General features: G+C 44.9%; 1 protein-coding gene across 1 annotated transcript in view; it reads right to left on the reverse strand.

The window, feature by feature from the left end:
- The window catches only part of LOC143962508 (C-reactive protein-like), a 46,778-nt gene that overhangs the window by 15,570 nt on the left and 17,791 nt on the right, over positions 1–13,417 (reverse strand). The window contains exon 3 of the mRNA XM_077471784.1: positions 9,418–9,485. Within this exon, the coding sequence (XP_077327910.1) occupies positions 9,418–9,485 (68 nt within the window). The remainder of the gene's footprint in view (positions 1–9,417; positions 9,486–13,417) is intronic.

Raw genomic sequence — 13,417 nt, forward strand, 5'->3', positions numbered from 1 at the left:
GTCCAGCCGATCTCTTCTCTGCTATCAGTTCCAGCGGCCCTATTCCAGCAGGCACTCCTACCCACTGTGCTCTCGAGACCGCTGTTCCCATTCCAGTGGCTCCTGAACCAGCGTTGTAAGTGAGGTCTCCTTCTACAAGTCGGGCTTCAACACCAGGTACCTAACAGTATGAAACAGCCATGACTGAGCCCACAGGAGAGACCTCCCCCATGAAGGAGATCTGCACGCATCTGGCGACCCTTACCCAAGCCGTAAAGTCGCTGCAGGATGGCTACACCAGACTTGAAGGACAGGTCCAGAACCTTACTGATGCTGGTCACGCAGCTTCTGCTCCATCCTCCATACCAGTAGATTCTGTTGCCTCCCCATCTGTTGTCATGCTTCCACCTGAGCCAAGGGTTCCCATCCCAGAGAGGTTCTCTGGGGATCAAACCAAATTTTCGGGCATTTCGGAACGCCTGTCAGCTCTATTTTGCCCTACAACCACTGACTTTCTCTCTGGAAGCCACTAAAGTAGGATTTGTGATCTCCCTTTTACAAGGAGAACCCCAGACCTGGGCCCACCGATTCGTGATTGTCTACCTGGACGACTTCTTAATATTTTCCGGATCACTCGATCAGCATCGGGAGCATGTCCGCAAGGTCCTAAGCCGTCTTCGTCAGCACAGACTTTACACAAAGGCTGAGAAATGCGAATTCGAATTACGAAGCATCCAATTCTTGGGGCTAGTGATCTCCCCAACGGGCATTAAGATGGATCCCCAAAAAGTGTCTGCTGTGTTAGACTGGCCGGCGCCTCTGGATAAGAAGGGCGTACAACGCTTCATCGGCTTTGTGAACTTCTATAGGAAATTCATAAGAGGCTTTTCAGCTATAATTGCACCCATCACGCAACTAACCAAACAAAGCTCTCGTTTCTGCTAGACTCAGGACACCCAGAGTGCCTTTGAAGAGCTTAAAAGACTTTTCACGTCCGCCCCAATCCTCAGTCATCCGGACCCGTCCTTACCTTTCATTCTCGAAGTAGACGCTTTTGAAGTGGCCGTAGGAGCAGTCATCTTGCAACGTTGAGGTAACAAGGACCTAATGCAGAGAGGAATTATGACGTTGGCGACAGAGAACTGCTCGCTATTAAAGCTGCCTTGGAGGAGTGGAGATATCTGTTGAAGGGCGTTGCTCATCCGGTACTAATATATACCGATCATAAGAACTTAGAGTACCTGAGGTCTGCCAAATGATTGAGACCCCGACAAGCTCGCTGGGCCCTGTTCTTCTACCGCTTCTCCTTCCATATAACATACCGGCCCGGATCGAAGAATGTGAAACCGGATGCGCTGTCACGCATGCATGACAATCCAAAGGACTTATCTGTTCCTGATACCATCCTGCCTGCCGGAAATTTTTTACTCTTACAGTCAGATCTTCTCTCTTTGATCAAAGAAGCATCCTCTGACTCCTCAAAATCCTCCGGGATCACTTTAACGTCCAGGGATGGCTTGTTCTGGAGGGGAAGTCAAATCTTTGTTCCCGAGAATGTTCGAGTCAAAGTGTTGTCCCTTCTTTACGATCATCTGCTGGCAGGCCACTTTGGGGTTCGTAAGACCATTTTGCTCGTACGACGCACGTTCTGGTGGCCCAAGTTGAAGGACTTTGGTGAGAAGTACGTCAGCTCCTGTCCTGTTTGTATCCAGAACAAGACGCCAAGAAATCGGGCTTGGGGACTACTGAAACCCTTAACTGTGCCTGACAGACCCTGGAGAATGATTACCATGGACTTTATAGTCGAGCTTCCATGCTCTGAGGGGTGCTCGGCTATCTTTGTGGTCAACTTTGTCCGACCGTATGTATGCAACACAAGTCCGATGGATTTTGTTGTCAGAATGTCCGACCATGTGTACAAGGGCTAATAGGTTGTCAGGAAATTAGATTACTAATTTATGCCCCTAGAACACCTGAAGGTGCTCCCTGCATGTTGGGCCTCTGTATGTTGTCAGGCTGTGGAAAAGTCCCACACAAGGGGTATCACCATACTCAGGAGGAGTAGCAGAATGTATTTTGGGGTGTCATATGCTGTGTGTGTGAGAAATAACTTGTTGATATGACAATTCTGTGTAAAAAAAAAAAAAAAAATATGTATAAGCATATATGCATGCTCAGATAAGGGTCTGGTATGGATTTTGAGGGGGGCTCCATGCTTTATTTGCATGGGGTTCCTCCATAAAATCATGACTTTGGACACAGTGGACCAACAGCAGCAGACGACATGGCTCCAACATCACACTGGACCTCACGTAACCTGGATTCTGTGCCTCTCCACTCTTCCTCCGGACTCTGGGACCTTGAGACCTTCATTTCCAAATGGAATGCAACATTTTCCACAGTCCATGATGATTTGGGGAGCCGTGTCATCTTCTGGTGTTGGTCCACTGTGTTTTAATCAAGTCTAAAGTCAGTAAAGCCCTCAAGCAGGAAATTCTAGAGCACTTCATGCTTTTCTCTGCTGACCAGATTTATGGAGATGCTGATTTCATTTTCCAGTGGGACTTGGCACCTGCCAACACTACCAGTACCTGGTTTAATGATCATGGTATCACTGTGCTTGATTTGCCAGCTGTCAGGGACTTGCCTGCTGTCAGGGACTTACCAGCGATGGACAGGCACAGCTGCGTGCACGCATGCGCATGCGTGCTTCTTCTCTAGCTGAGTCGCAGCGTGTTCACACTGGCAGGCGTTGGCTTCCAGCCATCCAGCCGACCAGGGGGATCTCTTCTCTGCTATCAGTTCCAGTGGCCCTATTCCAGCAGGCACACCTACCCACTGTGCTCTCGAGACCGCTGTTCCCATTCCAGTGGCTCCTGAACCAGAATTGTAAGAGAGGTCTCCTTCTACAAGTCGGGCTTCAACACCAGGTACCTAACAGTACGAAACAGCCATGACTGAGCCCGCAGGAGAGACCTCTCCCATGAAGGAGATCTGCACGCATCTGGCGGCCCTTACCCAAGCCGTAAAGTCGCTGCAGGATGGCTACACTAGACTTGAAGGACAGGTCCAGAACCTTACTGATGCTGGTCACGCAGCTTCTGCTCCATCCTCCACACCAGTACAGTCTGTTGCCTCCCCATCTGTTGTCATGCTTCCACCTGAGCCAAGGGTGCCCATTCCAGAGAGGTTCTCTGGGGATCGAACCAAATTTCTGGCATTTTCGGAACGCCTGTCAGCTCTATTTTGACCTACAACCACAGACTTTCTCCCTGGAAACCACTAAAGTAGGATTTGTGATCTCCCTTTTACAAGGAGAACCTCAGACCTGGGCCCACCGATTACTTGAAGGAGACTCAGTCCTGACTCACTCTCTGCAATCCTTCTTTGAAGCCATGGCTCAGCTTTATGAGGACCCCCAAAGGACTGCCACAGCTGAATCTGCCCTGTTTGTGCTCCAACAAGGCCGCAGACCGGCTGAGGACTATGTCACGGACTTTAGACGCTGGAGCGCAGACACTCAGTGGAATGATGCGGCTTTGAGGCATCAGTTCCGCATGGGGTTATCCGAAGGGCTTAAGGATGAACTTGCTCGAGTCGGCATACCAGAAACCCTGGAGGCCTTGATCTTTGGCAATCCAGATTGACCGTCGTCTCCGGGAGCGATGATCAGAGCGCTCTGCTCAGCAAAACCGCCCGGTTTTGATGACAGCGAAGGCCCCCAACACCTGCTTCCCGCTACTTATCTCCGCCCAGCTCTTATCCGGCCTGCTCGGCTCCTGACACCTCCGAGCCCATGCAGTTGGGACTAATGCTCCCTGCTTTACCCCCAGAAGAACGTGCACGTCGCCGGCAGCAGAATCTCTGCCTCTACTGTGGTGGTACAGGTCACTATGTCTATAACTGCCCTGTCAAGACAAGTAAGTGCCTATCTTCTGCTTCTACCAGTCTCTCTGCATTGTCTGCCAACTCAACCCACCTTGCTATTCCTTTTTTTCTACAGCTCCAAGGAAGGATGGTGACAGTCAACGCTATCATTGACTCCGGGGCGTGCAGCTGCTTTATTGATTCCATCTTTGCTGGCCAACAGGGCATCCCGTTACAAGACAAGATTCATGGACTTTCGGTTTTTCTGGCCGATGGATCTAGCATCAGTTCTGGGAAGGTAACTCAAGAGACTCTTCCCTTGCCTGTCATCATCTCCTCTCAACATAAAGAATTCCTGACCCTTGATGTAATCTCATCTCCGATGTTTCCGATCATCCTGGGTATACACTGGCTCCAAGCTCATAATCCTCACATCAATTGGATTACTAGAGAAGTCAAGTTCCTTTCTCCCTATTGTCTGAAGCACTGCCTAACAGACTCCACCAAGTCTTCTACCACCCTTTTATGTGTAGACTCTGACCAGAATCTACTCCAGACTGTACCCAAGCATTATCACGAGTTTATTGATGTCTTCAGTAAGAAAGGAGCAGACTCTCTACCTCCTCATCGCCCCTACGATTGTCCGATTGAACTGCTCCCTGGGGCCGAGATTCCTTTCGGACGCATCTTTCCTCTGTCAGAAAAGGAGCAGGAGGCACTTAAGATCTAATTAGACGAGAACCTGGAAAAGGGGTTCATTCGCCCTTCAACTTCCCCAGTGGGAGCTGGAATTTCCTTCGTCACCAAAAAAGATCAGACCCTCCGACCATGTGTGGACTATAGAGAACTAAACAAGATTACGGTCAAGAACCGCTACCCCTTACCTTTGATACCCAAACTCTTCCAGAGACTGAGGTCCGCTGTCATATTTACTAAGCTTGACCTAAGAGGGGCTTACAATCTAGTCCACATTCAGGCCGGGCATGAATGGAAGACGGCCTTACGGACTCGATTCGGGTATTATGAATACTTGGTAATGCCCTTCGGGCTCTGCAACGCTCCGGCCACTTTTCAACATCTCATTAACGATGTATTCAGAGACTTTCTTGATGTTTTCGTGATTGTCTACCTGGATGACATCTTAATATTTTCCGGATCACTCGATCAGCATCGGGAGCATGTCCGCAAGGTCCTAAGCCGTCTTCGTCAGCACAGACTTTACGCAAAGGCCGAGAAATGCGAATTCGAATTACGAAGCATCCAATTCTTGGGGCTAGTGATCTCCCCAACGGGCATTAAGATGGATCCCCAAAAAGTGTCTGCTGTGTTAGACTGGCCGGCGCCTCTGGATAAGAAGGGCGTACAACGCTTCATCGGCTTTGTGAACTTCTATAGGAAATTCATAAGAGGCTTTTCAGCTATAATTGCGCCCATCACGCAACTAACCAAACAAAGCTCTTGTTTCTGCTGGACTCAGGACGCCCAGAGTGCCTCTGAAGAGCTTAAAAGACTTTTCACGTCCGCCCCAATCCTCAGTCATTCAGACCCGTCCTTACCCTTCATTCTCGAAGTAGACGCTTCTGAAGTATGACACACGTTCTGGTGGCCCAAGTTGAAGGACTTTTGTGAGAAGTACGTCAGCTCCTGTCCTGTTTGTATCCAGAGCAAGACGCCAAGAAATCGGGCTTGGGGACTACTGAAACCCTTACCTGTGCCCGACAGACCCTGGAGAATGATTACCATGGACTTTATAGTCGAGCTTCCATGCTCTGAGGGGTGCTCGGCTATCTTTGTGGTCGTAGACCGGCTGTCCAAAATGGCCCATTTTTTACCCCTAAAAGAGACCCCATCTGCTGTGGAGACTGCCCGCATATTCATCAAGGAAATTGTAAAGTTACATGGAATTCCAGCAAATATAGTTTCTGACAGAGGAGTTCAGTTCACCTCACGTTTCTGGAGGGCCCTGTGTGAGATCCTGAAAATTGAGCTGGCCCTGTCCTCGGCCTATCATCCCCAAACCAACGGACAAACAGAAAGGAACAATCAGACTCTTGAATAGTACATTAGGTGTTTCACATCTTTTGTACAGAATTATTGGGTGTCCCTGCTGCCCTTAGCAGAATTTGCCTACAATAATGCTTGTCATTCAGCCACCGGTCAGTCCCGTTTTTTCGCCAATTATGGCTTTCATTTAACTTTTCTGCCTGACTTTCTTTCAGAAACCTCAGTTCCGGCGGTCCAGGAGACAGTGAAGTTCCTCAGCCATAATAACCGGGTGTTACAGGAGGCAGTGGCTAAAGCCCAGGCAGACAGCAAGAGAGCCTTTGACCGGAGAAGAAGAGGGGAACTGACCCTACAGCTTGGCGACCAGGTATGGCTTTCTACTGATAACATCAAATTGGCTTGTCCTTCCAGGAAACTTGCACCTAAATTTATGGGACCATTTCCGGTTAAGAGGAAAATCAATGAAGTTTCCTATGAGTTAGCCCTGCCCGAGTCGCTTAGGATTCTCCCTGTGTTTCATGTGTCACTGCTGAAACCTGCCATCCCTGATCCCTTCCCTGATAGAGGAACTAGACCTCCAGAACCCATCTTAGTGGATGGAAACGAGGAGTATGAGGTGGAAGCCATCCTTGATTGCAGAAGAAGACAGGGACGTATTCAGTTTTTGATTAAGTGGAAGGGGTTTGGTCCGGAAAACAATTCCTGGGAACCTGACAGCAATATCCATGCCAGGCGGTTAATTCGTGCCTACTTATCTGTTCATCCAGAAAAGAGGGACTTGTTGGGCATCTGGAGGCTGCCCCTTGGGAGGGGGCAATGTCAGGGACTTACCAGCGATGGACAGGCACAGCTGCGTGCACGCATGCGCACGCGTGCTTCTTCTCTAGCTGAGTCGCAGCGTGTTCACACTGGCAGGCGTTGGCACGTGCTTCCGGCGTGTGCGCGCTCGTGTGCTCATTTGCGGGTGGTGCGCGGGCATGCGCTAGGCATGTGCGTGTGCGCGTTTGTGCGGTTTGCCGCCACTGAACGCTTAAAGGTTCTCCTAGTGCGCTGGTGTGGCGCTGTTTCGTCTCAGCTCCTGTGCATCTGACTACCTGAACCTGAACCTGATTATCTGCTATTGTTACCGACCCGGCTTTGTCTGACTTCTCTGCCTTCTCCAAACCTGACCCGGCTCGCCTGACCTCGCTAACACTTTTTTGAATTCAAAAAATATGACAACAGTAAAATTAGCCCATTTTTTATTTTATATTGTGAATTTTTTTTTATTAATATCAATATTTTATTTAAGTAGAATAAAACAATACAATCTTTTTTTTTAATATTGTGAAAAATTATGTTACACCGTATAAATTATACCCAAAGTGTCATGCTTCAAAATTGCGCCCGCTCGTGAAATGGCGACAAACTTTTACCCTTAAAAATCTCCATAGGCGACGTTTGAAAAAATTCGACAGGTTGCATGTTTTAGGTTACAGAGGAGTTATAGGGCTAGAATTATCGCTCTCACTCTACTGATCGCGGCGATGCCTCACATGTGTGGTTTGACCGCCGTTTTCATATGCGGGCGCTACAAAGGTGTGCGTTCACTTCTGCGGGCGTGCTTAAAATGTTTTTATTTTTTATTTCTTATTTATTTTACCTTTTATTTTTTATTTTTACACACAGGTTTTTTTTTATATCTATTACAAGGAATGTAAAATGGTTAAAAAAAAATCGCAATAAGCGTTTATTAATTAATTTTGTGCAAATGTTATAGCGTCTATAAGATAGGGGGTAGTTTTACAGCATTTTTATTAATAACTTTTTTTTTATTACTAATGGCAGCGATTTTTATTGTGACTGTGACATTGCGATGGACACATCGGACACTTTTGGCGCTATTTTTGGTCCATTGTCATTTATACAGCAATCAGTGCGATTAAAAATGCATTGATTACTATGTAAATGTGACTGGCAGTGACGGGGTAAGCCACTAGGTGGCGCTGTAATGGTTAAGTGTGTCCTAGGGTGTGATTCTAACTGTGGGGGGGGCTACCCATGACACAACACTGATCACCGCTCCCTATCACAGGGAGCAGAGATTTGTGCCCTGTCACTAGGCAGAACGGGGAAATGCTTGTTTAAATCGGCATCTCCCCGTTCTTCGGCTCCATGAGACGATCGCGGGTATCCGAGTCTGCGAGACCCGCCATCACACTCACGGAGGTCGCAGCGGGCGCGCGCAAGCCTGCAAACTGCTTCTTAAAGGGCAACGTACAGGTACGTTAATCTGCCTGTAGGTGCCCTTCTGCCGATGTATATCGGCGTGAGCCGGTCCGCAAGTGGTTAAAGGCACATTTTTTTTAATTGAAAAACATAAAACACCTTTTTTTTATTTGTATTATTTTTTATTGCTTTTATGTGTAAATATGAGATGTGAGGTCTTTTGACCCCCCAGATCTCATATTAAAGAGGACCTGCCATGCTTTTTGTTTCTATTACAAGCAATGTTTACATTCCTTGTAATAGGAATAAAAGTGACCTTTTTTTTTAAAGGGACAGTGTAAAAATAAAAAGTAAAATAAATAAGAAAAAAATAAAAATTTAACGCGCCCCGTCCCGCCGAGCTCGCGCGCAGAAGGGAACGCATACGTGAGTCGCGCCCGCATATGAAAACGATGTTTAAACCACACATGTGAGGCATTGCCGCGATCGTTAGAGCGAGAGAAATAATTCTAGAAAAAGAACTCCTCTAACTAAAAACTGGTAACTTTTGCAAATTTTTAAAACGTCACCTATGGAGATTTTTAAGGGTAAAAGTTTGCCACCATTCCACTAGCGGGCGCAATTTTGAAGCGTGACATGTTGGATATCATTTTACTCAGTGTAACATTATCTTTCACAATATTATATATTAATATTATAATATTAATATATATTAATATAATATAATATAATATTTTATATATATATATATATATATATATATATATATATATATATATATATATATATATATATATATATATATATTTCACAAATAAAAGATTGTATCACTTTATTCTACTTCAATAAAACATTGATATATATATATATATATATATATATATATATAAAAAAATTGGTCTAACTTTTTTCTTTTAAAAAAGTGGGTTTTTTTTCCACCAAAAAAAGTGCGCTTGTAAGACCGCTGCACAAATACGGTTTGACAGAAAGTATTGCAGCGACCGTCGTTTTATTCTCTAGGGTGTTAGAAAAAATATATATATATGATGTTTGGGGTAAGTAATTTTCGAGCAAAAAAAGATTTTAACTTGTAAACACAGAGTACCACGGTGCCCTCAAAGTTAAATTAAAAGAACTCTCTCCATGCTCTTTGGTACTTAAATATATAAATAAATAAATAAAATCTTTGTTAAATGTCCCTATGGCAGTCCCTCCCTTTTTTCTTTTTTTTTTCTTTTTTTTTACCTATTAGCCTTGAAATAGAAGAATTTCATTTCATAGAATTCTATAGGGTTCAAGTTTTGCAGATTTCAAATACACCCCCCCCCCCCCAATCTCCAAGCAGGCTCTGCCACCTACCTTGCTGTGAGAACGATGGAGGGATCATCAGCAGCAACACCAAAACCCTCAGGTCCATCCTGAATAACCTACAGATATAATAAAATAAACAAAGACAAAATGATCATTAACCACTAGACCTCCAAAAGATTTTACCCCCCCCCCTCCTGATCAGGCCACTTTGTGTGGTATGGCACTGCATTATTTTAACTGACAATTGCGCGGACGTGCAACGCTGTACTCAAATAACATTTATATATTTTTTTTTCACACAAATATAGCTTTCTTTTGGTGGTATTTGATCACCTCTGTGGTTTTTTATATTTGTTTGCACTATAAATAAAAAAAAAAGAGCGACAATTTAAAAAAAAAAACAACAATATTTTTTCCTTTTTGCTATATTCTATAAAACATATCCAAAAAAATAAAATAAAAAATTATCTTTAGAAATTTAGGATAATATATATCTATATCTATATCTATATATCTATACATCTATATATATCATATATATATATATATATATATATATATATATATTTCTATCTCTCTCTCTCTCTCTCTCTCTCTCTCTCTCTCTATATATATATATATATATATATATATTTCTATCTCTATATATATATATATATATATATATATATATATATATATATATATAGATAGATAGATGTATATAGATGTATAGATATATCTATATCTATCTATCTATCTATCTATCTATCTATATATATATATATATATATATATATATATTTGCCTTCCTATGCATAGCTCCCAGCTGTCCCCGATTTGGAGCAATGTCCCTCTGTCCCTCTTTCCCCCTCATTTTGGTCTGATCTATATAGATGTATATAAAATGCTATTTTTTCTCTTTCAAAAAGTGTTTCCCAGTGCTAAACCTTTCATCGAAATTCTAAATTGCTGCATTTGTAAACTTTAAAAGCCAATATAAAGGAAGAGTAGTGGTAAAAAAAAAAAAAAAAGCCCTTGTGGATTTAATTAACCTTTTTGGCTAATTCTCCTTTAAGTGGGTGTGGCAGGGGGCGTGTCCTATGCCTACATACATTTTTGCTGGTAGGTGTCCCTCATTCCCATCTCAAAATGATGGGAGGTGTGCCTATGCCCCAACTTGTTTCTAGGACGCAGCAGACGTTGAGCACCCCCCTCCCCCACACCCGCCTTGGCATCGAAGGACTGAGTGGGATTCCATATTTAAAAGCCACCCTTGGCACTCTCTCTTCCCCTATTCCACCAATGGCTGAGCTCAGTGGTGACCTTCCTTCTAAGGGTTCTCAGTTCCTCTGCCTTTAATGTTGTTGGTCACCAACCAGCAGGGCTTTTTTTTTCAGTGGGAACGAAGTTCCCGCACCTCCAGCACTAGGGGTCTATTGTTGCTGAGGAGGTCTACTGTTTCTGGTGGGGGGGTCTATTGTTGCTTGGGGGGGTCTTATATTGCTGGGGGTCAGTTGTTGTTAGGAGAGATCTACTGTTGATGGAGGGGTCTATTGTTGTTGGCTGCCATAAAGTCTTTGAGAGATCTCCCCAAGCCTATTGTTACTTGGGGGGAATTTTGTTGTGGGTGGTCCGTTTTTGATGGGAGAATCTATTGTTGCTGGGGGGGGGGGGCTCTATTGTTACTGGCTGAAGGGGATCTATTTTAGTGCTTTTCTTGTTATCATTACCAAATTCCATAAAAATTATGTAGCGCCGGCTCCTGACGAGCATGCGCTATATGTTTTGAAAATTAATATTCCTAAAACCACAGTTGGGTTTTAGGGATAATTTTGCTAAATTTTGGTTTCAGTACCAGTCTGGCTGGATTGCACTGAATTCTCCTTGGCTGCAGGTGTCGCTGTCACCACAAGCAAGTGGTAGAACACAGTCTAGTTGGGTGTATTGAGTGCCATCCCTTTCTCAGAAGCAGCCCAGTGGGAGGGTTTTTCCTGCTGTGTATTCTGGGAGGTGGTATTTAAGGTGCTGAGATCACGTTCTTCGGGGGTTTCAGTCCAGAATATATTTTCTGTCTGTTTGGTCCTGGTCCTCCTGACCAGCCCTCATGGCCCTCCTGGCATGGGGTGCAGATCCATGCAATTCTGAGCCTTCGGGGCTGGATAGCCCGAGGCGAAGCAACTGCAGGGACAGGCCTGAATGGATTTGAGGCCCTAATGATCCAAGGGTGGTTCGGTGCCGTCTCATCTGAGGAGAGGCCCAGCAACTGGAGAAGCATCCAGGGGAGGACTCTTCGGGAGAAGGCCACGCGCAAGACTGGCTTCTCTGAAGGAGCCTGGAGGCTCAGTTGAAGGACACTTTGTGGATCTATATTCATACGGTATTGCGGGATCGGTTGAGAGATACTGATACCGTATGATAGTTCTCTAAATTTGTCTACGTCCCTCGGTTACATCCAAGTCTGTGGCAGAGGCTTTATTTCTCAAGTGTTCTATAACCAAGTCTGTGGCAGAGACTTTGCTCTACTTAACACCCTACGGGCTGCTAGGCCTAGTGAGAGGAGGTCTATCTGGAGGTTGTGAGAATCCAGTTGTGAAACGTTTATTCTCTGGATTTCTTCTATGAGAGACTTTCTATTTTTGCAGTTCCCAAAGTACCTGAACTTCCTTCCTAACCCTCTATCCTGCATTAAGAGACTGTGTTATCTTCTAAATAAATAACCCAACAAGAAGATTCAGTGTCAGTTTCTGCATTTCTTTGGGCCATCTACCATGGGAAACCCCTAGACGGAGACGAGGTCAAGATGGTAACGGTAAGTCCAACAAAACCAGCAGCTCCATCGGGGGTCAGTGCTACAATTACAAAATGATACTTGGTTCTGTATTCTCTAAAAAAGGCAGTACTGGGAGATGGGTAGGGGGTGAAACCAAGGAATGGTGCTCATAGGTGGGTAGGGGTGAAGAAAAGAGGTAACTCGGAAAGGGGGAGATCCTGCACCTATTCTCTAAGAAAAAAAGGCCTGCTGACCAGAATCAAGAATTATTAAGATTTTTATGGGGGCGTGGCCTAACTCTGGACGAAGATGGATGCCTAATCCCTTTCCTCCAGCACTCTATATATATATTTGTTTCTTATGTCTTTATAGATTCTACTCTCTTGTTAAGTTAATGTGCTAGAATGAATCATCCCTGAAGAAGGAGTAAGATAACTCCGTAACGCGTAGGTTACATTGGATGCACAATATTTACACTGCTTGATTCTGTCTGTAGAATTTTTGAATATGCCTATATATAATGTGATAGGAGTCTGTTCTTTTGGAACAAGATTTAGGAAGCAAACTTTTCAATGTTTTCTGGTTTTATAAATATGAATATATGGAGGAAGTAATGTGTCCCTTTCTCCCTGTGGAATTGTATGTTAATATATATTTTTTTTGTTTTTTCTTTCTATGTTTAACCACTTGCTGCCCGCCCTATAGCAAATAGACGGCGGCAAAGTGGTTTGATAATCCTGACCGGGCGTCATATGACGTCCTCAGGATTATGAGCCGATGCGCGCCCCCGGGGGCGCGCATCGCGGCAATCGTTGTTGCGGGGTGTCAATCTGACACCCGGCAACTACAATCTCGGTAAAGAGTCTCCGACGGAGACTCTTTACCACATGATCATCCGTGTCCAATCACGGCTGATCACAGTGTAAATAGGAAAAGCCGGTGATCAGCTTTTCCTCACTCGCGTCTGTCAGACGCGAGTAGAGGAGAGCCGATCGGCTGCTCCTCTGACAGGGGGGGTCTGTGCTGATCGATTATCAGCACAGCCCCCCCGAGGATGCCCACACTGGACCACCAGGGACACCACCAGACCACCAGGGATGCCAAGGACAAGGTATGCCACCCTAGACCACCAGGGATTCCAATTAGTGCCACAATGGATGCCAATCAGTGCCCATAATGGATGCCAATCAGTGCCCATAAAGGATGCCAATCAGTGCCCACAATGGGCATCACTGATTGGCATGCATTATTGATTGGCACTGATTGGCATCCATTAGTACAATATATTATAATACA

Source organism: Lithobates pipiens, unplaced genomic scaffold (genome assembly GCF_037356315.1).
Source record: "Lithobates pipiens isolate NorthernLeopardFrog02 unplaced genomic scaffold, aLitPip1_a1.2 Scaffold_8, whole genome shotgun sequence".
Classification (NCBI taxonomy): Eukaryota; Metazoa; Chordata; class Amphibia; order Anura; family Ranidae; genus Lithobates; species Lithobates pipiens.